Below are 22108 nucleotides of genomic sequence, written 5' to 3'. Positions count from 1 at the left end.
ACTAGGCCCTGACATAATGAGAATTATTTCTCCTCATTTTGGAACCTAATCTATTTTAAAATTAACTAGCAAATGTACCCGTGCTTCGCTACGGCGTTCAACATTGTATTCGAATATCGAAGTAAACAGTGTACATGCAGTAAATAAGATTGTTTTAAAATTGCATCTCTCTTAGCGTTATGCGAGAAAGAGCATGGGGATGTCCCCATACGTTGTTTCCAATGTAAAGTGTTTGTTACGGATTTGTGATATAACGGCAGGCTCACTTGCCTACTGCCATTCACAATCGAGTTGGGAAGTTTACATTATAATTGGAGGCCCCATTGCCTACTGCGCGGTCACAATCAAGTTGGGAGTGTTCGTTACAATGGCAGGCCCCATTTCCTACTCCCAAACAGATTACAGTCGAGGAGATTTTATTATAATGGCAGGCAAATTCCCTACCACCATTCAAAATTGAGTTGTGCCGTTATCATTATAATGTCAGGCCGATTTTCCTACTGCCAGCCAGCTTACTGCCAGTCACACCAAGTTGGTGAGTTTCCATCAAAATAGCAGGCCACTATGCCTAATGCTAGTCACATTTTAGATGAGGACATTTCTTTATAATGGCAGGCAACCTTGCCTTCTGCCAAACACAATCGGGTAGGGAAGTTTTACACAAAACTGCATGCTCACTTGCCTTCTGCAAGTCAAATCGAGAAGCGAACTATTCATTACAATTGTAGACCTTCCTTACTAATGACAGTTACACAGGAATTGGAGAAGGGCCCTTTTATACAGCCAGTCAAAGTCGGTGTGGGAGGTACTGATTACATTAGCAGACCCACCCTTTCTCGATCGCTACAAATCGACATCAGTGAATATATATAGATCGACATACGAAAGTATATGCGTGGTTACAATATTGAAGACCTTGATTTACAGATTAACTGCTACTAAACGTACGTCATATCGACAAAGAATTATACTATAAGACACGCCGGATTTAGTGCCCTAAATGGCTGGTCCTATGATATGTCATCTATTCTAGGGTCAGACTGAGTTAGAAACGTGGAACAGGGTAACGTTTTTGTAAGATTATCTCACATTACATTACTTTTCGGATAATTATGTGACAGCTACATACATAGCATTTGGCTCACATATGGCTACTGGGTGGGCCAATTTTCGTGAAGAGTTTGAAGATTCTGTATTTCATGTAAGTAATCGAAAGTATGAATTATGCTTGTGAAAATTCCAAACTGACTTAACATCGATTAATAGAGAAAAATCAAGCGTAAAAGGGATACAGATGTGGCAAAAAGTCATAAGACCAAGGTTGTAGATCATTCCAAATTGAACGGAGATTGTGCAATCTGTTATGTGATAGGAATTTCCGAAGGTCTGCACCATCATTAAAATTGCCTGCATATTTTGATATTCTTCGGGGATAAAAAGTGAAAAATGTAATAATCTAGGATGTTTTCCGTTCGTTACAGGCTAAAACGTATAATTTTGTCAAATTTCAATTATCTTCTTTTTTTCTTCTGGCAGATTATGCCGCAATCTGGATTTTGGGCAAGGCGGTTAAAAATTAGGACTTTCAGGAAACTAAACAAAAAATTGTGCAGATGGTCATTATTACCCCTTTAATGGAAAGCTGTACGAAAATTTCGCCAAAATAGTCAGTGTAGTGGCACACAGTCGTTACGATTTGATTTATATAAATAAGTAATCTGCTCCATGTAAAACACCTTTGTGGCTATGTCCGCTGGACTTAACCTGCAAAACTGACCATTCATGGTATCTCCCTTATTAATCCTCCTGACGAAAAAATGCACATGAAAAAATGGTTTAGAGGTGGAATTCCATCACGTTTGGTCGATTTCCAGTCAGGTTGGTCTTGTTCTGTATATATTGTGGAAGAGTAAAATCACCATTTCGGTTCCCTATAAACCGCCAGTCCATTCCGGAACATGAAATGTTATTTACGTTTAATACCTACCTTTGGACAGGTGGATGCTAAATATAAATTTTGGTTCGAATGTCTTCAGTAGTTTTCCAGTTGTAAGGAATACGCTTTACACGCACCCGCTCGTGAGTTAAGTCCGATGGGACTTGTACAGAAAAACGGTCCGTTAATGATATCTCCCTTATTAATCCTCGTATCGAAATGATGCACATGAGAAAAAAGGTTTAGAAATTAATTTCTACCAAGGCAGGTAGGTTTAAATTAACGTTGGTTGTGTATATTTTGTGGAAGTGCAAAATCCAGTTTCTGTTTCGTATAAACCCCCAGTCAGTTCAGGGATTTAGAAACAATATTTGCCCTAAAACCTGTCAAGGACAGGCGTATTCTAAATATGAATCTTGGTGGAAATACATCCAGTAGTTTGTAGCACTCGCGTACATACGGCGTAATTAAGGAAGAAAATAATACAGTTAATAAAGTTGAAACTAATAGAAAATGTATTATAACTGAGGACAGCCGGATAACGACAAATTTGTAAATGCCAAGTGAATGTATTGGAAAATCAAATGCCCCTCAATAAATTATGCTAGTGTGAGTTATGGATATAATAAAGCGGTGACAGAGGAGAAATTTAGGTCCAGTGATTCCTAGGTAAACAAATAATAATAAGATGACTAATGGTGTTATTACTTAATCTATTCGAGGGCGGTTATAACAACCAACGATATTCCGCCAATATCCCGCAGGTAGGCCGATTGACGCCTATCTTGTCTTCTACCCAAGGAACAACCACGAATTTAAAAGCATGATGCGAAAAATGGCAATACGTTACTTCCCTGCTGGCATGCAGTCAGAAACTTTGCCATGGTAACCTGTAGGTTCGTTGTCGGTCTGTCTGTCACTCAATGCAGAGCATGATACCAGCGGACAATTGTAAATTTCTCCGTCATGTGAAGAGTAAGGTAAATTATGAACATAACGAAAGTTGTTTATAATGAAGAGACGTTTCCCGTACGGTGAACGAAGTTTACAGAAAATCAATAGTATAAGAGACAATGGAGGAAAACCATTCTGGTTTTCCTATAAACCCCCCGTCTTTTCAAAGATTTTAAAATGACATGCATATCGAAACCTTCCCCGGGATGAGTATACTCTAAATATGAAGTTTGGTTGAGATCTATCTAGCCGTTTCGACGTGATGGTGGAAAAACCATTCTGGTTTTCCTATAAACCCCCCGTATATTCAAAGATTTTAAAATGATATACATATCAAAACCTTCCCCGGGATGAGTATACTCTAAATATGAAGTTTGGTTGAGATCCATCTAGCCGTTTCGACGTGATGGTGGAAAAACCACTCTGGTTTTCCTATAAACCCCCCGTATATTCAAAGATTTTAAAATGGTATGCATATCAAAACCTTCCCCGGGATGAGTATACTCTAAATATTAAGTTTGGTCGAGATCTATCCAGCCGTTTCGACGTGATGGTGGAAAAACCATTCTGGTTTTCCTATAAACCCCCCGTCTATTCAAAGATTTTAAAATGATATGCATATCGAAACCTTCCCCGGGATGGGTATGCTCTAAATATGAAGTTTGGTTGAAATCTATCCAGCCGTTTCGACGTGATGTTGGAACAGACAAACAAACAGACAGACAAACAGACAAACAAACAGACACGAAACGTAAAAACCACCGATTCGGTCTTGAGTTGACCTAAAATGGATAAATATCTGAAAAATTGGCAAAACAAAAGAAATTACAGACAGCGGACCCCCTACAATTTTATTTATATAGATAAACTGAAATACACTGAAAGACTACATCGGTATCAGAAATGTTCGGAGCAGACAGGATGTTTATGAAACGTTTTACCCTTATTAAAAATGCCCAGCCAGGGTTTATTTATCATAAGATATCCGAATCATCGTATGTTATGCTCGCGCAGCTATGAGCGCAAGTGAGTAAGTGTGTAAAGCCTTTCTTACGATGCGAATAGTGGTCCCTTTTCTTATTAAATAAACCTCATGTTTCATCAGTGATTATTGTAAGAGGGCTTGTAATTTCATGTAGTGAGTAGATGACGGTCTAAGCAGTACATAGGTATCAACAAAATTTTGTCATTTTACTCTCTTGAGTGTTTTTTTACAATTATTTCCTGAACTGTTGACCGAGAAGTGGTCCCTTTTCTTACGCTCACACACATGTTTCAAGAACCTTCGTATAGAAACTGTAGAATGGAGGACGATTCTTAGTTCACATTCCTCATCTTCTTTATGGTCTTTTTCCAACTACTTTGGGTTGGCGCTATCAGGCGGGTGGCTGGAATGAGTAGCCGGATGGGGAATACTAAGTAAAAAATGATTGATAAAATTTTAATTTATTCCCCTCAGGCTATTAACAATAATATCGAGAGAAGTAAATATTAACTGCAAAATTGAACTATTTTAGTGTTTACACTAACAAGATATAAGAGTATTTTGAACTTCTAGTGTTCTACTGCTTGTTCATAATCATGTAACCCAGGGCTTACTAGTCACTTTCTGTGGACTGCCATATGGGTTTGTGATGTAATGCACAATCGAGTGCTCACATGCGATTCCACATTAATCCAGACACTGCTCACGCACGGCACTACATGATAGTCACGCTAAACATTTAAACCTATGTAATTGATGCAGTTATGCTAACATTAATTAAGATTTATCATTTAAATAATAAGCACCCAGTCACTCAAGCACCAAGAATTAAGAGTTGGGTTTGGATTAACCCATAACCTGAAATTTTTCTTGGAAAAAAATGTTCTTAGATTGCGGTTTAATCTAGCTTAAAAGAAAACAAATTTGCTACAGCAAGTTAACACATTGAAACACAGTTCACATTCTAACAGTTATTCAACACAGTGTGGCAGATCTTAAACACTCGTCTACATGCAATGCCACTTTCCACTTATTACGTTCATAATGAGATTCACCCTTGTTCTTTCCCTTGGGATTTTCACGGCAGTAGTATCAGACCTTGTATCTTCTCGATGGCGATGCCTTGCTTTCTGTTGGTGTTATCTTGACAGAGAAGTGACTCCAATGCTTGGCTTGTAAACTCATTGGTGTACTTCCTGCACTGGGTCGGCCTCTGGTTGGGTAATCAGGCAGAACACCACCTTTCAAAATTTGCTCTGCAACATCGGTCCTGAAACTGGAAAAGCTGGGCCTCCTTTTACCAGAATTCAGCCTTCCCTGGATTCATGCCTAATCTTCTTGCTACTGCGGCATTCTCCATCTGTATTACACTGCATATTATTTGGTACATTGTTTGTGTCCACTTCCAGTCTTCAAGGTTATGCACCGAGCTCGATAGCTGCAGTCGCTTAAGTACGGCCAGTATTCGGGAGGTAGTAGGTTCGAACCCCACTATCGGCAGCCCTGAAAATGGTTTTCCGTGGTTTCCCATTTTCACACCAGGTAAATGCTGGGGCTGTACCTTAATTAAGACCACGGCCGCTTCCTTCCCACTCCTAGCCCTTCCTTGTCCCATCGTCGCCATAAGACCTATCTGTGTCGGTGCGACGTAAAGCAACTAGCAAAAAAAGCAAGGCTATGCGCTAGAGTTGACTAGTGTGTGTATGCTTCGAAACACTGAGCTGGCGCAATCATCTGTCTTGATGCCTCGACACAACAATGCTTCACTGTTTCGATGCAGTGAGATTGCGTCATGTTGCGTGAACAGAAACCCCACTTGTTCTGTCTGTCAGCTATATCGATGCTTCGAAACAGCAGAGCTCTGTAACAGTGACTGTGGTTATCCTTTCACCTCAATAGAAACACTCCACGTGACATTGCCGTGAAGATGAGCCGACACTTATTAATAGACGCTTCATATTCCAAACCCTAAAAGAACTATGTACTCCGCAATGTAAGGTCTTCTTTAAGTAAGGGCCATTTGGTTGTAGACACTAGTAGTTCGAGCGCGTGCGTTGTGTGCCGCCATGCCTCAAGAACAGCGGTGCTCAGTTGCAGTTCTGTTGCTGATCTGTACAGTTATGTTCTTTGCTTGTTTAAATGTTCAGGATTATAGACTCCTCACCCCGTGCGAGGTTCGATCTGTGATACGGGTTTTGTCGACAAGGAAACTTGAGTGCTGCAGACATTCACCGACAGATTTGCAATGTGTACGGTGCTAATGCTATGAGTTAAGGCAAAGTGCGTACGAGGCTTCAAAGATGGCCATGACAACATCCATGATGAGGCCCGTTCCGGTCGCCCATCTCTGATCACTAGGGTTCGGAAGTTTAAGACCTACAGAAGTAAAAAATATGCAAGCAAATATACCCTAAAAACTAGCTGAATATGACCTAAGAACTATAAAATATGTCCTAAAAACTAAAAAATATGACAGTAAACGACTTAAGTGCCAAAACGTGATCAGCGATAATACACCAGACACATTTAATCATACAAACTGACATAGAGCTACAGTACATTAAAATTTTCAACATTCATTCAGTATCATAGCCTTGAGATGCAGTTCTTGCTCGGTTTTCCTAAAAGAAAACTAAAAAGAACTTAAAGTATTAGCATGCTTTATGATATCTGTCAGCGTAAGTTAGAAGACACTGCCTGACAGGAAGTTTATTGAGTTCATAATCGTACATCCCTCTTTAATCTGCTTCTTTCCCAGCATTGCACATCACGACCATGTGCATTCTCAGGCTGTTGAAAAGAAATCTCCTTCGAAGGTCGCTCAGGATTTTTTTATACTGGGAGAAGCTCCTTTGTAAGTCACATGATGTCACAGGAGCGTATTTTAACATAGTCAGTTCACTGGTGCTTAGCTGCGGGTCATTTTTGCCTAAACCAGATCCATTACCCTCTAAAATGGCACCAATTCTGCACATTGTTGTGTATCCTTCATTTGCACTCAGCACCTTACTTTGTTCTTCACCACAACTGACACTGTATCTCTTGCTTGTTCTACTTTGGATACCATGTCCTTTACTATTCCCAAACTCTCACATAATTCTAAACCAGCAGTTTCTAGGTGAGAGAGAGTTTTTGATAGATCTCTATAATTTGAAGAAATATATACTAATTGTCCCGACAAATCATTGGAAAACAGTTCCTGTGCAGTTTTTATTGACAATGCCTCACTACTGTCAAAAGTAGAAACAATTTCTTGCACAGTTTCGTAGTGTTCACAGTAGTACTCTACTGCGTTAAGGCACGTTCACCATCGGGTGAGCACTGGCTGAAGAGGAAGCGAAGGCGCGTGATCTTTGAATTTTGCCACCCTCAGTGGAGCCTTCACAAATATTTTCTTGACGGTTGATATTATCCGGTCAACATCAGGAAAATTCTGCCGTATTTCTTCAACAACTCTGTGCAAACAACACATGTTAAATGGACCATTTTTGGGTAAAGTACCTTCAAGTCCCTTTGCTGCTTTCACCATGTATGGTGCAGCATCGGTTAGTAACAGCAAGATTTGTTCTCGCTTAACTTCACCATCCCACAAAAGCTTCATGGCATTGTCAAAAAGTATTGCAATTGTGGAATTGTTAGCAGCATCTAGAACCTCCGAATGAAGTAAATATACATCACACGGACGATCCTCGAGAAGCGTGCCAATTATAACATTCGCAACATACCTGCCACAAACATCCGTAGTTTCATCAACGGAGACCCAGGCACTATTGTTGCCTTCACTAATTCTAATTTTTCGAAGTACGTCTTCATAACAGGAGGGAAATAACTTTTTCGCAATGTTGCCTCGTCCGGGATCAACTGTGTTGTGTATTTTGTTAAGAATTTTCAGAAGTGTTCGGTTGTTCACTTTTTGAAGCGGAATATTGGTAGAGACCAACATTTCGCACAGGTCTTTTGAGAAATCGGAAAGTTTGGTTGACGAAGATTTTGCTGTATCAAACAAAAGAGCCTGCCTGTTCTGTTCAGAATACTTTCGATTCGCGCAGCTTTTATGCTTAGCTGTAGAGCAGTGCTGTTGCACATTAAATCACTTTATCACCGCTACCTTAACTTCACACGCTTTTCTCTTCTTTCCGTCAGTACTGAAGGTCTCTGCACCAAACTCTTCCACATACTTTCTTAACTTTACAGCTTCACTACACTTCACTTTCGGCATGATGGGCTCCACTGCAGTACTACAAGTGTGACCAATCTGTTGAAATCCGTTGGTAATGAAAGAGCAAGGGAGCTTTAACTCGACCCTGCAAGGAAGAACTGGGCGAGATATAACATGGCATTTCCTTGTTTGCTAATTGCTTCTGAGCTAAATATATCTACTGGAGTGACATCCTATTGAAAGGCGGAAACACACTATCGTCATGTTCCGTGACTTCATGTGTACAGTGTTGCAATCTAACTTGTCCAGAAAGACGTGCTAAAAGACGTCCGTAGAGGAGCGCCTTTTTGGAATCAGGTCTTCTAAACCTGCTACCTGCCTGTTCCAGGAAAAGAAAAAAATGTATATCTACTTCATTATTCAGAAATCCTGTGTTTGAAACTCGACGCAGATAACACGTACCTTGTTAACGATGCCTCAATTTAAACAAAAATGCTGAAATTCTAACCAAATATCGCCTTATATTACTAAAATGAGCAAAATATTACCAAAACAATAAAAATGGCCAAAATATGCATTTATAGGCAATATCAAATTGCTTTAAGCGTGGTCAGGGGGCCGTCATTCAAACTTATTTTTCAGATTTCAGGTAAAATGAGCTCAGGAAATAATGACTTTTCCTTAACATCAGAACCTTACTGATCACAGACTATTTGGTGGCTTCCGTTGAAACGAAGATTAATGAGGACAAACACTTCACAATAACAGCTCTCTCAAACGCCTTTCCTGATGTGTCTAGGTCAGTGCTTTACAAAATTGTTCCTGAAAACCTAAACTTTAGGAACCTGTGCTCGCATTGGGTCCCTAAACTCCTAACAGAAGACCACAAAAACAAAAGATTTGAGTGTTCGATGACGTTTTTGACTCATTATGCCAAAGAAGATGACGACATGTTGAGTCAGATCGTAACGGGAGACGGAACATGGGTTTCGCATATCGCAACAGAGCATGGAATGGAGACAAATACATTCGCCTATGAAAGTGAAGGCCAAACAGGCTGTCCCAGCGCAAGATCATGGTGTCTGTGTTTTGGCTGTGAACTCTTGGTTATCAGAGCAGGTGGCAAGTTTCTATGAAGAGGGTATTCAAAACTTAGTTGTAAGCTATGATAAATTTTTAAACAAACTTGGTGGCCATGTTGAAAAATAGAGTAAAGTAGTGTATATAGTGTATGTGGTGTTGGAAAGTAGTCTTTCGTTGCATAGTTATTTTCAAACAGCCCGTACTTAAATAAACATGCCTCGTATAACAAATATGTTCCAGTTTGTCAATTGCAAACGTTCCGAAAATTATGTTTTTAAACTGTAATTTGCAGTAGATTTTTAAACTGGATTAGGTCTGTTACTGCACATAATACCAGTCTTGGTCTCTTCTTAGATTTAATTATTCATTTTATAATAATCCAAATTAGTTCGTTTAGTTTAACTGTCTTACTATGCTTTCATAACTAGTTTAGGTTGTTTGTTAATGTACGTAAAATTCCGATTTCATACTCTTCTTAGATTTCATTACTTGTTGCTTAGTGATACTTAGCGTCTAACAAAGATATTTAAAATACTTATTGGTAGTTAAAATAGTGACCACCTTCACCTCCGCATAATCCACCCACAACCCCCACCCCCCAACACTACCTTCCTCTCTCAGTTAGTTTATAAGTTTTAGTTTCCCATGGGATATTTTTTAAGATTGACTAAAGAACACACATGTGCTTACTTTTAATGTATTATCACCTAAACTCCTGTCTGTAGAGCTGATGATGACTGCTAAGCAGTTGAAACATGTATTATATTTGTTAATTTTCTTATAGATTTGCCAAAGGCAAAGAATAAAAAGTATCAATTAGAGGGAAAAACATTATTGGGATTATCACACTGCTTCACCACGCCATCGTGAAATAGGTACTGTGTATAGAAACTCTGCTTCTCTTGCAGTTCGAGATAGAAGTGCGCCATGTGTCGACATACTGCTTCGAAACAATTCATTGTGCCGTATTGAAAGTCGCTTCCCCATCTCTATTATGCACACGCCTACCTATGTCCCCTTCTTTATTTTCTACAATAATGTCGTCTTATTCTTCACAACCACTAATACTATCATCACTCAAAGGTAATTCACTGTCACTTTAATTAGAAAACCGAGCTCGATAGCTGCAGTCACTTAAGTGCGGCCAGTGTCCAGTATTCGGGAGATAGTAGGTTCGAACCCCACTGTCGGCAGCCCTGAAAATGGTTTTCCGTGGTTTCCCATTTTCACACCAGGCAAATGCTGGGGCTGTACCTTAATTAAGGCCACGGCCGCTTCCTTCCCACTCCTAGCCCTTCCCTGTCCCATCGTCGCCTTAAGACCTATCTGTGTCGGTGCGACGTAAAACAACTAGCAAAAAAATTTAATTAGAAAAACCGTCACTGACATTGTTTTCCTCCAAAAAACATAATATTCTAGCTTCATCCAACTCAGCCAACTCTTCGCCTTCACCTGTGCTTTACATGGCATTTGACTCGAACGGGTTTTGACTGATATTTGTAACATCTTTGGCGGTGAAATACGAAGCTGAAGGGCAGAGATGGCTGAAATACGATCACTAACATCTCTTAGACATGTTTGGATTACAAGGAAATGTCAATATGTATCCATGGAAACCTCAGCAAAGCAGTAAAGAGGGAGGACAGAAATTTCTGTCATTGCATTTATGTGAACGTCTGGACTGTGACAGAAATTTCTGTCATTGCAAGGCAATGGGTTGATTTTATTAGTGTGATAGTACTGCCGTCAGAAGTGAACATACCTGTCCACCTGAGAAACCAAATGAAGTTCCTTTTAATGCATCACTGGATCATCTTATGGCTGTTTACATACAATGTGGCATGGAATCAAATGGACACCTTATGCTATCCAGTGACAGGTGTGCATACATTGTTACAGATCATACTCCAAATCACAAAAGGTTTAATGTGAATGAAGCTGATATCCCATTCGGTCCAGCAAACTATTAATAGGCAATAACAGATCACTGGGCTGGTTGGCTCAGAGGGTTGAGTGCTGACTTTTTGACCCCCAGCTTGGAAGGTACAATCCTGGCTCAGTCCTCTTCTATTTGACGGTACTCAAATACATCAGCCTCATGTCGGTTTACTTTCTAGCATCTAAGAGAACTCCTGCGCAACAAAATTCTCTCTGAAAACCTTCAAAAATAGTTAATGGGACGTAAACCCAATAACATTACTTCAGGTAACCAATCAGGCTAAGAATTGTTGGAACATGATGTAATCACTCCTGAAAATTTGTGCTCTGTGCAGGTAACTGTTATCTGCTGGAAAATTACTGTTCACTTGATGGAGAAGGGTCACACACGAGGCTGCAGGGTTTACTCAACTTGCTGCTGACTCTTGTATCAATACCATTGATGAATGACAATCGTTTGTGATTTCTCCCAGACCACTGTCTAGTGTTGGTTAGAGCTCAGTTAAGTGATACTTGATCTAAGAGCCACGGCTTGCTCAAGGAATCAAAGTCCAGACACATGACAAATGATACTGCCATCACTTCCTTCTGCCAATTGAAAGCCTGTGACCATAGTTTCTAACAAAGCTTGCCGGTTTGACTTCACTACATGTCAAAGACTTTGATGGTCCCTGTCTGTTAATTTGTTTGGCTTCCTTGGTTGAGGTGGTGCTTTTGTAATTCCCTGGCAATTTCCATTTCAGATCTACATCATGTACTTTTGAACATTGTATCTGGAAGTTGCTGGAAATCTCACGGATAAAATGACTGAATCGGTGGGCACTGATAATCATTCCCTTTTCGGCCTTGCTGAACTCTCATCATACGTCCTCCATGACCGTTGTAGCTAATAAACATTTCTCCTGAGTGCTCATGGTCCTCTAGGCTTATAACATATTTGCATGACGTATGGTATCAGTCTATTTATCTTTCACGGGGTGTCCGGTCGTTAGTGGTAATGTAGTAATATTAGTATAAGTTTACTTGGTATATGATACCAGTTAGCCTTGTTGCTGAACAAAAAGCTAATATGTATGCACAAGAGAGAGGGAGAGAGAAATTTCTTGACATAATTCATCAGTCACAGTATTCATGTTTGGTTTGCATAATGTAAGTTAATTGTTTGTAAGCTTTAAGATGTTCACAGACTAGCCTGTGAAGTAAGTTTCTACAATGAAAAAGTCAATTATCCATGGCTTAAAAATTAAGCTACCATATACATCCTGTGACAATAAAGTTTGGTGAATGAAGTCAGAACAGTCGATCCGGCTACACTGGCGACACACAACGCTGCACCTGCGTAGCAGCAGGTTTTGACCACCTGCTCCCAACGTTGTTCAGTTGAGCATCGAGTGTGTGCCGTGTAAGATCTGTCTGACACAGTATGTGTTCAGTGCGTTGGTTCTGAACTGCAAACAGGAACATGAATAACGTTACCCAGAAGTTAGGGAAGAGGAAAACGTGTTTTTGTCTTGTGCCACATCACTTGACTGACGATCAGAAGCAGGCACGTTTAGAGGCTTCGCAGGATTTTGTCGAAACGGCCAATGCGACACCAAATTTCTTGAAATGTATTGTCACTGAGGATGAAACCTGGTGTCTCAGGTACGACCCTGAAACAAAACGGCAAAGCATGGAATGGCGTTCTCTGGGATCCCCTGTCGGAAAAAGGTCAGAGCCGAAAAAGCACGCATCAAAACGATGCTCATCACCTTTTTCGATAGTCGAGGCATTATCCACAAGGAATTTCTACCTGAGGGGACTACGTTGAATGCTGCATGGTACATTGAAATTTTGACCCATTTCATGAAACGTCTACGCAGGATAGACCCCAGTATGCACAGGGTTCATGGTTTTTTTGTCCATGACAATGCTTGCCCACACACGGCTAATATCGTCATTCCTGGCAAAAGAGGGGGTGGTGCAACTTTAACATCCCCCATACTCGCCAGATCTCAATCCTCCAGACTTCTTCCTATTCCCATGACTCAAACTCGCTTTGAAAGGAAAGAGATTTGATGATATTCCTGACATTCAACAAAATGTGATGAGGCTTTTGAACACCATCCCAAAGGAAGCCTTCTTGCAAAGTTTCCAGGACATGTATCACCGATCTCAGCAGTGCATAGTTATGGGAGGGGACTATTTCGAAGGACAGTAAGGTCACTGTCGTGCATTGTTCATCTGTGTTGATAGTACAGCACTATTCACCGAACTTTATAGTCACAGGTTGTGTATTCCAGAATTTCACCATAAGTACTTTGTTTCCTTCTGCTCCTTTAGAATGTAAAGACAGTATGTTCTTTGGAGCATTGGCCTTTCAACTTACGGATGAGGAGTTTACTAAAATAGAAATATGAATTGGATTCTGTACATGATACTTGTAAAGAAACAGAATTGAAGAAACAGTACGGTAAGTCACTGGGAAGTAACCCTGAAGTTAAAAGTATTTAGGGGGAAGATCCTCACATAATTTTGGCACTTCTAAAACCTAATATGTTCATCATATTCTCCACTCACCTGTACACCATTGCAATAGGATACCATCTGGTGATTTTTAAGTGAGATTCTCTATGAACAAAAGTTGGCTTTCAGTGACTGAATGTATATATTTGGCTAGTAGTAGCTGTAGGCTCTGTGGATATTTTTAAACTATCCTTTCTTTTTCTAGGCTTCTCAGTGATGGATCAGAAGAGGAGATAAATGCTGTATTCTTCAAAAGTTATATTATGCAGCGTATGAATGAAATTTTTGGACAGGTTGGTATCTTCGGAGATTTAAAAAAAGTTTTCTGTCATAAAGGAAATGTGCTGCAATCATGAATTAGCATGGACAGAAAACATGCATGAACATATTACTTGAAGGTGCTTAAATACATGAGCGTAGTGTCAGATTTACCAGCCTGGACAAGAACTCCTTCAGTACAAAATTCAACATTCCGGCACCTCAGTATCTCAGAAAGCCATAAATGCAGTTGTGGGATGTAAAACATTATTTTTATCTGTTAAGTCTTCAGCCCTGAGGATGGCTGGATCTTCAAACAGCAGTACCAAAGGTTATGCAGTTATAAGGAAACTGTAAAAACCAATGGTGATGCTATAATGATGTACAAGGCAGGATGGAGAATGAGGTAGTTTACCATTACTATTCATGGTCCGAATATCATTAGTCGCAGTTATTCACAAGACTGAGTCTTTGGCAGAAGCTAAATTTTGCTCTAGCCTGTGCCAAGAGGCAGATATAAAAATACTGTGTCAGTGAAAAGAATAGACGAATTATTATTATTTATAATTAATGGAATGAATTTTGAAAAAAAGTTGCTTTTACTGTAAAAGAGCAGATTGAATAAGATAAATAGGTGGCTCAGTCCAGTCCTATTTGAGGTTCTCAAATATGCTGGCCTCATATCTGTCAACTTTCCAGCATATAAATTAGGCTTGTTAGCCAGCTGTGAATATAATCCTTGAAATAATAGTTGATCTCTTTCATGCTTATTAGCATCAGCATCATCACCATACACTACACAAAACATGCAGTCATTACAGTGGACGCAGAAATACACACACTTGCATAATGATTGACGAAGAGTACCTAATTTTTTACTAAAAATGTTATGCACGAATATATATGAAGATTCCAATGGACTCCGTATCCAGGTACCTGGACATTAGAAAACACATAGTCCTGATTAGTATTGTTGTTGGCAAAGTTATTTACATGCAGAAGCTTTGCAAAAACAATTAATAAAGTAGGTATTTGCTAGAGGTGAAGATGTTCAGAAATATGGATATGAAGGTCATAAAACATGAATCTCTTGTTAAGATTTATCTTTCCTAAGGATGTTTCTCATGTACTACGAAGGTAATCCAAAAAATAAGGTCTCCAATTTTTTTATAAATACGTAGACCTGTTTATTTCTACAATGGTTTACATCATTTTACAGCTTGAACATTTAGCTATTTTTTTTTTACATAATCATCATTTCGGTCGATGCATTTTTGTAGACGCTGTGATAGTTTTTTTATGCCCATGTCATACCAGCTCGCCACCATGCTGTTCAGGAAGTTGTGAACCTCATCTTTCACCTCGTCGTTGGTACTGAATCTATTTCCAGCCAAATGTTCTTTCGACTTAGGGAACAAGTGATAATCACTGAGCGCCAAGTTGGGACTAAAGGGTCGGTGGGTGATGATGTTCCACGGAAACTGTTGCAGGACAGCAACGGTTTGCCGGGTGACATGCAGGCAAGTATTGTCATGGAGAATGTTTACGCCCTTTCTCAACATTCCTCTTCTCCGGTTCTGAATTGCCCGTCTGAGTTTTTTCAGGGTCTTACAGTACCTGTCAGCGTTAATTGTGGTCCCAGCGGGCATAAAGTCGACCAACAATACCCCTTTTCAATCCCAAAACACAGTTGTCATGACTTTACTGGCAGACTGTTTTTGCTTGAATTTCCGTGGCTTTGGTGAAGAGGGATGCTGCCACTGGCGTGATTGATCTTAGGTGTAAAGTGGAACGCCCAGGTTTTGTCACCCGTGACAATCGAGTACAAAAAGTTGTCCTGTTTGGCTGCAAATCTGTGAGCGGCACTTTGGGAAATCTCAGGAACCAAAGTGCAGAAATCATCCAGGGTGATCTGCCGATCTTTGCGCATGATTTGCTCAACCCTCATGATTGTCTCGACAGAAATTGATTGTCTTCCGCTCCTTTATTCGTCGTGAATTTCAGTCCGACCGGCTGCAAACTCTCTACACTACTTATGAACATTTTTGACATCCATTCCCGACTCACCATACACTTCTGTCACGTGGCGATGGATTTCATTCAGTTCAGTACCTTTTGCGTTCAAAAACCGAATAGCTGCACGCACTTCGCACTTGGCGGTAACAACCAACGGGAGCTCCATTCTCGACGGCTGCCAAGCCAAGACTGGATGCCTCAGTGCAGCGTGCGCATGTTTATATGCGAGCGCAGGAAACACTCTTCACAATATTGTGACCAACAGCCACACAAGTAGAGTTCTGTACTTATAAAAAAATAGGAAACATTATTTTGGGGATTACCCTCGTACACATCTCTCCAAATGTCATATCTGTATAAGTAGGAAGTATGCTTTGAATCTGGTGCGTTTAGCTCTTAAAGGACATTGCGTATCAAGGTAGTGTGTCAGCCTCCAGACCTAGGGTTGCCATACGTCCTGAAAAAGCGGGATTGTCCTGAATTTGAGCATGTGTACCGATGTCCTGACTGAATTTTTAAAAATCCCTAAATGTCGTGAATTTTAAAAATCAGAGCTAATTATTTAAAATTTTGCTCAAATGTTTTTGAAAGGGAATGGAATTTTTTGTTGGTCATACTGTAGCAGAGTCTGGTGTTATTATCTGATGTCATGGTAACAGACTTGACCTACACTAATGCTATCTACTTCGAAAGGGAGAAGTGTGTTGAATAATGATGAAAATTGTTTTGTACCATGTTAGCTAGTAATAAATGGGTTCAATTTTTAAAGCAATGTAAATCAAGTGAGCAATATTCTGAATTGCTTAAACTGGCTCATTTCTATTTCTGTTTACGTGGCCATAATGCAGGTTAAGAAGTTTTTCTTTAATGAATTCACAATGGAAATAGACTGAAAGTAGAATCTGTTAAATCAATGTTATTGCTGCAATACAATTTTAAAGAAATATTTTGGCAGGAATTTCATGATTACATTTGAAAGAATGATGAGTTGCTAAAAAGTGAGTCATGTTCAGAAAAGTATGATTGGTATCAGCATCAGGGCACTTCTGTGTTATAAATACCTTTAAGCAAAGGTAAATAAATGCTGTTTTTAGTTTTCACTTATCTGTGTTATTGAGAAATGAGTAATTCCACGTGAATGTTACTTAAAAATCTATGCAAATAACATTGAATATTAGATAATTTTGGAGTGGTCTGTAAAGTAGGTGTGTTTTACATTAAGTATGATTTCTTATTATTTATCTATTTGATTTTTAACATTAACATCATATAACAAGTGTGTATTTTGGTAACGGACGGGACAGTTCATATGGAATTACCCAAATACACTCTTGGAACCACAGGCACCGACTTTTGGTTTTGAGCACGGGGGCAAGGATAAAAATATCAAATATTCTTATGGGAGCAAAAGCACGATTGCGTCCCCGTATGTATGGGGGCAAGTGCTCTCGTGGAGTCGGTCCCTATGGTTGGAACTTGTCGATGCTGGTGTCCTGAATTTCATACTGAACCTTATGGCAACCCTATCCGGACCTCAAGATAGTGGGTTCAAACCCGGCGGAGGTAGTCGGATTTTTGAAGTGCAGTAAAAAGTCCATTCGACACTCCATGTCGTTCGATGTTGGCATGTAAACGATCTCTGGTGACACATTTGGTGTTTACCCTACAAACTTCATTAAATCTCAGCCACAGACGCCCAAGAGAGATTTGATTTACTCTGTCTGCCATCCAGTAGGCCTAGAGTAAAATGAAATGTCATTTGCCAAGCGGACAGCCAGGTGGCATCAAATCAAAATGTCTGCACGCGGCAGCTGAGGCCATATGATGATTATTATTATTATCATCATCTCAAACTGACATTAACATGTGGAAAATCTTCATCCTTTCTCTGTTCTAGGTTTCTTCCTTGACATTTCCATGATAAATGTCATTCCTTGGATATGTATTTTGGAGCTTTCCTCATAATTATTTTTAGATGATGCTTGTTGTTTAAAGGGGCCTAACACCTAAGGTCATCAGCCTCCATAGTTACTTTCAAGGATGGATGCCGGGCTGAGTGGTTCAGACGGTTGAGGCGCTGGCCTTCTGACCCCAACTTGGCAGGCTTGATCCTGGTCCAGTCTGGTAGTATTTGAAGGTGCTTGTATATGTCAGCCTTGGGCTGTTAAGATTTACTGACACCGAGCTCGATAGCTGCAGTCGTTTAAGTGCGGCCAGTATTCGGGAGAAAGTGGGTTCGAACCCCACTATCGACAGCCCCAAAGATGGCTTTCTGTGGTTTCCCATTTTCACAGTAGGCAAATGCTGGGGCTGTACCTTAATTAAGGCCTCGGCCGCTTCCTTCCCACTCCTAGCGCCTTTCTGTTCCATCGTCACCATAAAACCTACGTGTCGGTGCGACGTAAAGCAAATTGTAAAAAAAAAAGTTTACTGACACATAAAAGAACTCCTCCGGCACCTCGGCGTCTCCGAAAACCATAAAAGTAGTTGGTGGGACATAAAGCCAATAACATTATTATTAGAACTGATGGGCAGGTGGTTGTTATAAGGGGAAGTATGGTGCTACTACTAGATGCCCATCTCTTCTGAAGTATAATATCAGAATAGGGAAAGAAAGAGAACTAGCCCTTAAAAGAAGGAAGGTGTTTGTTAAAGAAAGGGAAGGTTTATGAAAGACATAAAAATGAGATACATTATAGACAATGCAAATAAATACCATTGTGTTGGAGGAGTACGAGAGAAAACAACAGATAGCGAATCTGCCACCTGGGTGACTGCCCTAAATGCAGATCATTGGTGATTGATTGAAAGGATTAAATCAAGAAGTCCGGCTCAAGTGGAAGCAATGCTAAATTCTGTTAGAAGCCCTTGATTGCCAATCAATGGCTTCCAAGTTGGTGCCTCTGGAAGAGATGAATAGCAAACACAATGATATTTAACCAGTGGTGCTGATATTTAATGTTACTGGAAGGTTTTCCCTAACATTGTAGTTTGAAATATGTTTGTAGTTTATTTTTTAAATCAACTGTTTGAGAGTGTGTAGTGAATTCTGTTGTACTAATTTAAGTGTGTAGAGTACTTGGGAATATATGTAATAAGTAAATTACTCCTTTATTTCAGGTTGGAGCAAGTACAGCAATTGATGTATTGAAATATGATGAATCTTCTCGACGTGCAATTCTTCGTTGCCCAGCTTACTCTTACGTAAAATTGAGAAGTTCTCTGACCTTGAGTGGGAAATATAAATCATCTCTGTGTGTTTTCCGAATTCATAAAGTTTCATCTAGTCTTCTCTCTCTTCTTGGAAATAGCCGGACTTACGACCACACTTCGAATAGTAGTGTCTGATTTGAACTCAACATTCCTTGTATCCTTTACCATAGACTTCATCATGTCTTATTGTCGTCAGATAGGTAAAGACAAGATTATTTTTGCAACTAAAGAAGACCACCAGATCCCGAGTACAGTAACTTTACCTGAGCCAGATCCACAACCAGGATTGATCCTTTCAGATGGCACAATTAATTGGAGCTGTCCATGTTTAGGTGGCATGGCTACTGGACCCTGCGGTGTAGAGTTTAGAGAAGCGTTTTCGTGTTTTCATTATAGTACAGCAGAACCAAAAGGTAGTGATTGCTATGAGCAGTTCAGTGCCATGCAGAGTTGTATGGCTAAGTATCCCACGTTGTACAATAAACTAGATTCAGAAGATAAAGATGAGTCAGTCATGGATCCACTACAAAATATAGGAAATGCTGAAGAAGAGAAACATCCTGACATTAAGCAGTCAACAGAAGCTAAAGAATCTTAGCATCTAATTTATAAGGGAATACAGTTGTAGTACTGCAAGATGGGTGTCGCTTTTCCCAACGTATTCTTGCATAGCGTCAGCAAGTGTGATTTAGCCTTATTCAGCTTCTCAGATAAAGATCCTTAATGGCTCTTCATTTCTCTGAGAATTATAAGCTGTTCAGACTTGATAGAGTAATTTCAGAACTTTCTTTGTAGCCTGTAGTCAAGAGTGAGGAATTACTCTTGGCATTGTGTTCCTTCTTATGCAACCATAGCTTACATATATTAATGAAGTTGTTCTAATAGTAAATCCCTACCATTATCTTTGATACAAGTACAGAGCCTAGCAACAAATTGGGTCATTTCTCAGATTCATCAATTCTTCTCATTTTGTAATTCGAAGACAGATCAAAAATCAAGTAAACAGTTGAGTAACTGTGTAATGTATCATTAGGTTACCAAGACGATGTCACAATGATTTACCTGTAATAAATTCATGAACTTCTAAAATGCACAATAACATGACGATAGTGGATGAGAACTGCTTTGATTGGGCCAAAGTTGAAGGGTGGAGTCAATTATTCTATGTTAAGGGATTGGCTGGCAATTGGCTGCCTAGTTGAACTACGTTTAGGAGCCATTGACGAGACAGTTCTGTTCAGCAAGTGGTCACTCCACTCCTCATGAGCACTTTTAATCAATGCTGTTTTCACCAGTAATACTTTGTTCAGTTTGAATTCACATGTAAGACTCATCAGCCACACAATATCAATCATTATAAGTATTTAGTTCATGGGGCTGTTTACTATATAATGTCCCAATTCCATAAGATGAACTTGATAACCATCCTACATTTCTTTTCTTTATTCTATCACAGTTACCAAAGCATCAGTTGAACCGAGTAACTTAAAGTACATGTATAAAAATTGATACTTCCCGTTATTGATGGTCATTGAGTTGCTTTTATTATTGTATCCTGGTGTAATTAAGTGTGTCAAGTGTGACAAGTCCAATTTTTCAGTCACACAGCAGTACATCCTTTTTATATTTCATTCCTCTATTGGGAAGGTTCTATAAATAATTGTACTTAATTGTGTGTCTGATAAAATAGAGTAGAAATCTCAACAATATGTGGTAGAAGTTGGTTGTGATGACAGGATGTAGAAGATAGAACAGAGTATTCTTGTTTAAATGCATGTATACTATAAGAGGCCAGCTGTCTATCTGAGAATGATTTTTAAAGGGAGCAATTCATGATTAAGATGATGTGATAAAGACGACTTGTATAAGTAATTTAGATGGAAGGTTTAGGAACAGGATGTCAACAATTTGCATTTTCGTTTGGCAAATATAGCAAGTGATCATAATCATTTGGAGTTTGCACGACACTTTTTATAATAGTGTTGTGATATCTTTCCTGCTAAGATGACCCTTTTTTTGAATACTTTTCTTTGTAAATGTAAAAAGAGAACTGATATAGTGAACATTTAGATTGTTTTCCTTTTTATTGCAAATTGTCAGATCCCATTATGTAGAAATATTGAAGTAATGATACAAAAATTATTTCAGGACATTTTTCCCCCCAGTGTTTGGTAAACAATGTTTGTGCCTCGTTCTGTAGAATATCATTCATACTTCTTGAACATTTCTTTTCATTGCAATATTGTATCCAGTATACAGTTTTTAGGGCCTTATGAACTATGTTAAAATGAAGGGTAATGATGAACATTATTGTTGATCTTGGCTGTTGGCTGTAAATTGTTGATTAGCATTCTGTTTGCTGGTTGGATTGAAGATATTTCGGGATAGGTACCACAAGCAAATTAAGTAGTACATATTTCAGTGGTGTATGTTTCATGCATATCTGATAATTTCATGTACCTTAAATAAAACTATTTCACTTGCTGTATCAGATGGAAGATTAGATGGAAAGTAGGATTCTATACAGATGCATTGTTCAGTGACCAAAACTCAAATTCCATGCAAATTTTTCCCTTTTCCTGTAAAATTGTTTCATATTCATTCCTTGATCCCATTTGTGACTGATTTCCATCTATTCTTCTCGTCTTCTGTTGTTACGTCTATCTTGTTTGACAGTTTTCAGTGTATGGTCTCTGCAGAGAACAATTTTTGAAGAATTTTGTGTTAAATAGATTACTGCTAAACAGATGTAATTTTTTTGTTTCATTGTTACCATTTTATTCCTGTATTTCAGAATGTACCATATCCTTCTATTTGATATCAGTTCTTTGACTAAATATAGTTTCTTTTGAAACACTCAATATGTATAAAGTACATACATGTCCATAAGTTAAGAGATCTTTGTGATCTGCAGAAAAATATGGGGCATGGCAGTAATATGTGCTTTAAAATGTGCCCGGGCAACAATGTTACTCCTGACACAGTGATATTGATACAAGGTATAAAGGAAAGCCAGACATGGACAGTGGGTGGCACTGAGCCTGTTTGGTGTCCCTCTGCC

The 22108-nt window shown here is 39.2% G+C and overlaps 1 protein-coding gene and 1 long non-coding RNA gene across 2 annotated transcripts in view; both read left to right on the top strand.

Moving 5' to 3' along the window:
- LOC136874998 (uncharacterized) overlaps positions 1–19004 on the top strand; it is a 31267-nt gene extending 12263 nt beyond the window's left edge. The window contains exons 2-3 of the long non-coding RNA XR_010860335.1: positions 13766–13853; positions 18955–19004. This is a non-coding gene — a long non-coding RNA (uncharacterized lncRNA). The remainder of the gene's footprint in view (positions 1–13765; positions 13854–18954) is intronic.
- An 83-nt stretch (positions 19005–19087) lies between these two features.
- Positions 19088–21800, top strand: LOC136874997 (mitochondrial intermembrane space import and assembly protein 40-B). Its single transcript, XM_067148714.2, has one exon. It carries the CDS (start codon positions 19226–19228, stop codon positions 19643–19645), a length of 420 nt encoding a protein of 139 aa, XP_067004815.1. The 5' UTR covers positions 19088–19225; the 3' UTR covers positions 19646–21800.
- Positions 21801–22108: the final 308 nt, after the last annotated feature.

The sequence above is a fragment of the Anabrus simplex genome, chromosome 5 (assembly GCF_040414725.1).
Source record: "Anabrus simplex isolate iqAnaSimp1 chromosome 5, ASM4041472v1, whole genome shotgun sequence".
NCBI lineage: Eukaryota > Metazoa > Arthropoda > Insecta > Orthoptera > Tettigoniidae > Anabrus > Anabrus simplex.
Note: the sequence above shows the minus strand (reverse complement) of the source record. Positions and strands in the feature narration are given on the sequence as shown.

Coding starts and splice junctions, on each gene's coding strand:
- LOC136874997 (XM_067148714.2), top strand. CDS start 19,226: ATGTCTTATTGTCGTCAGATAGGTAAAGACAAGATTATTTTTGCAACT.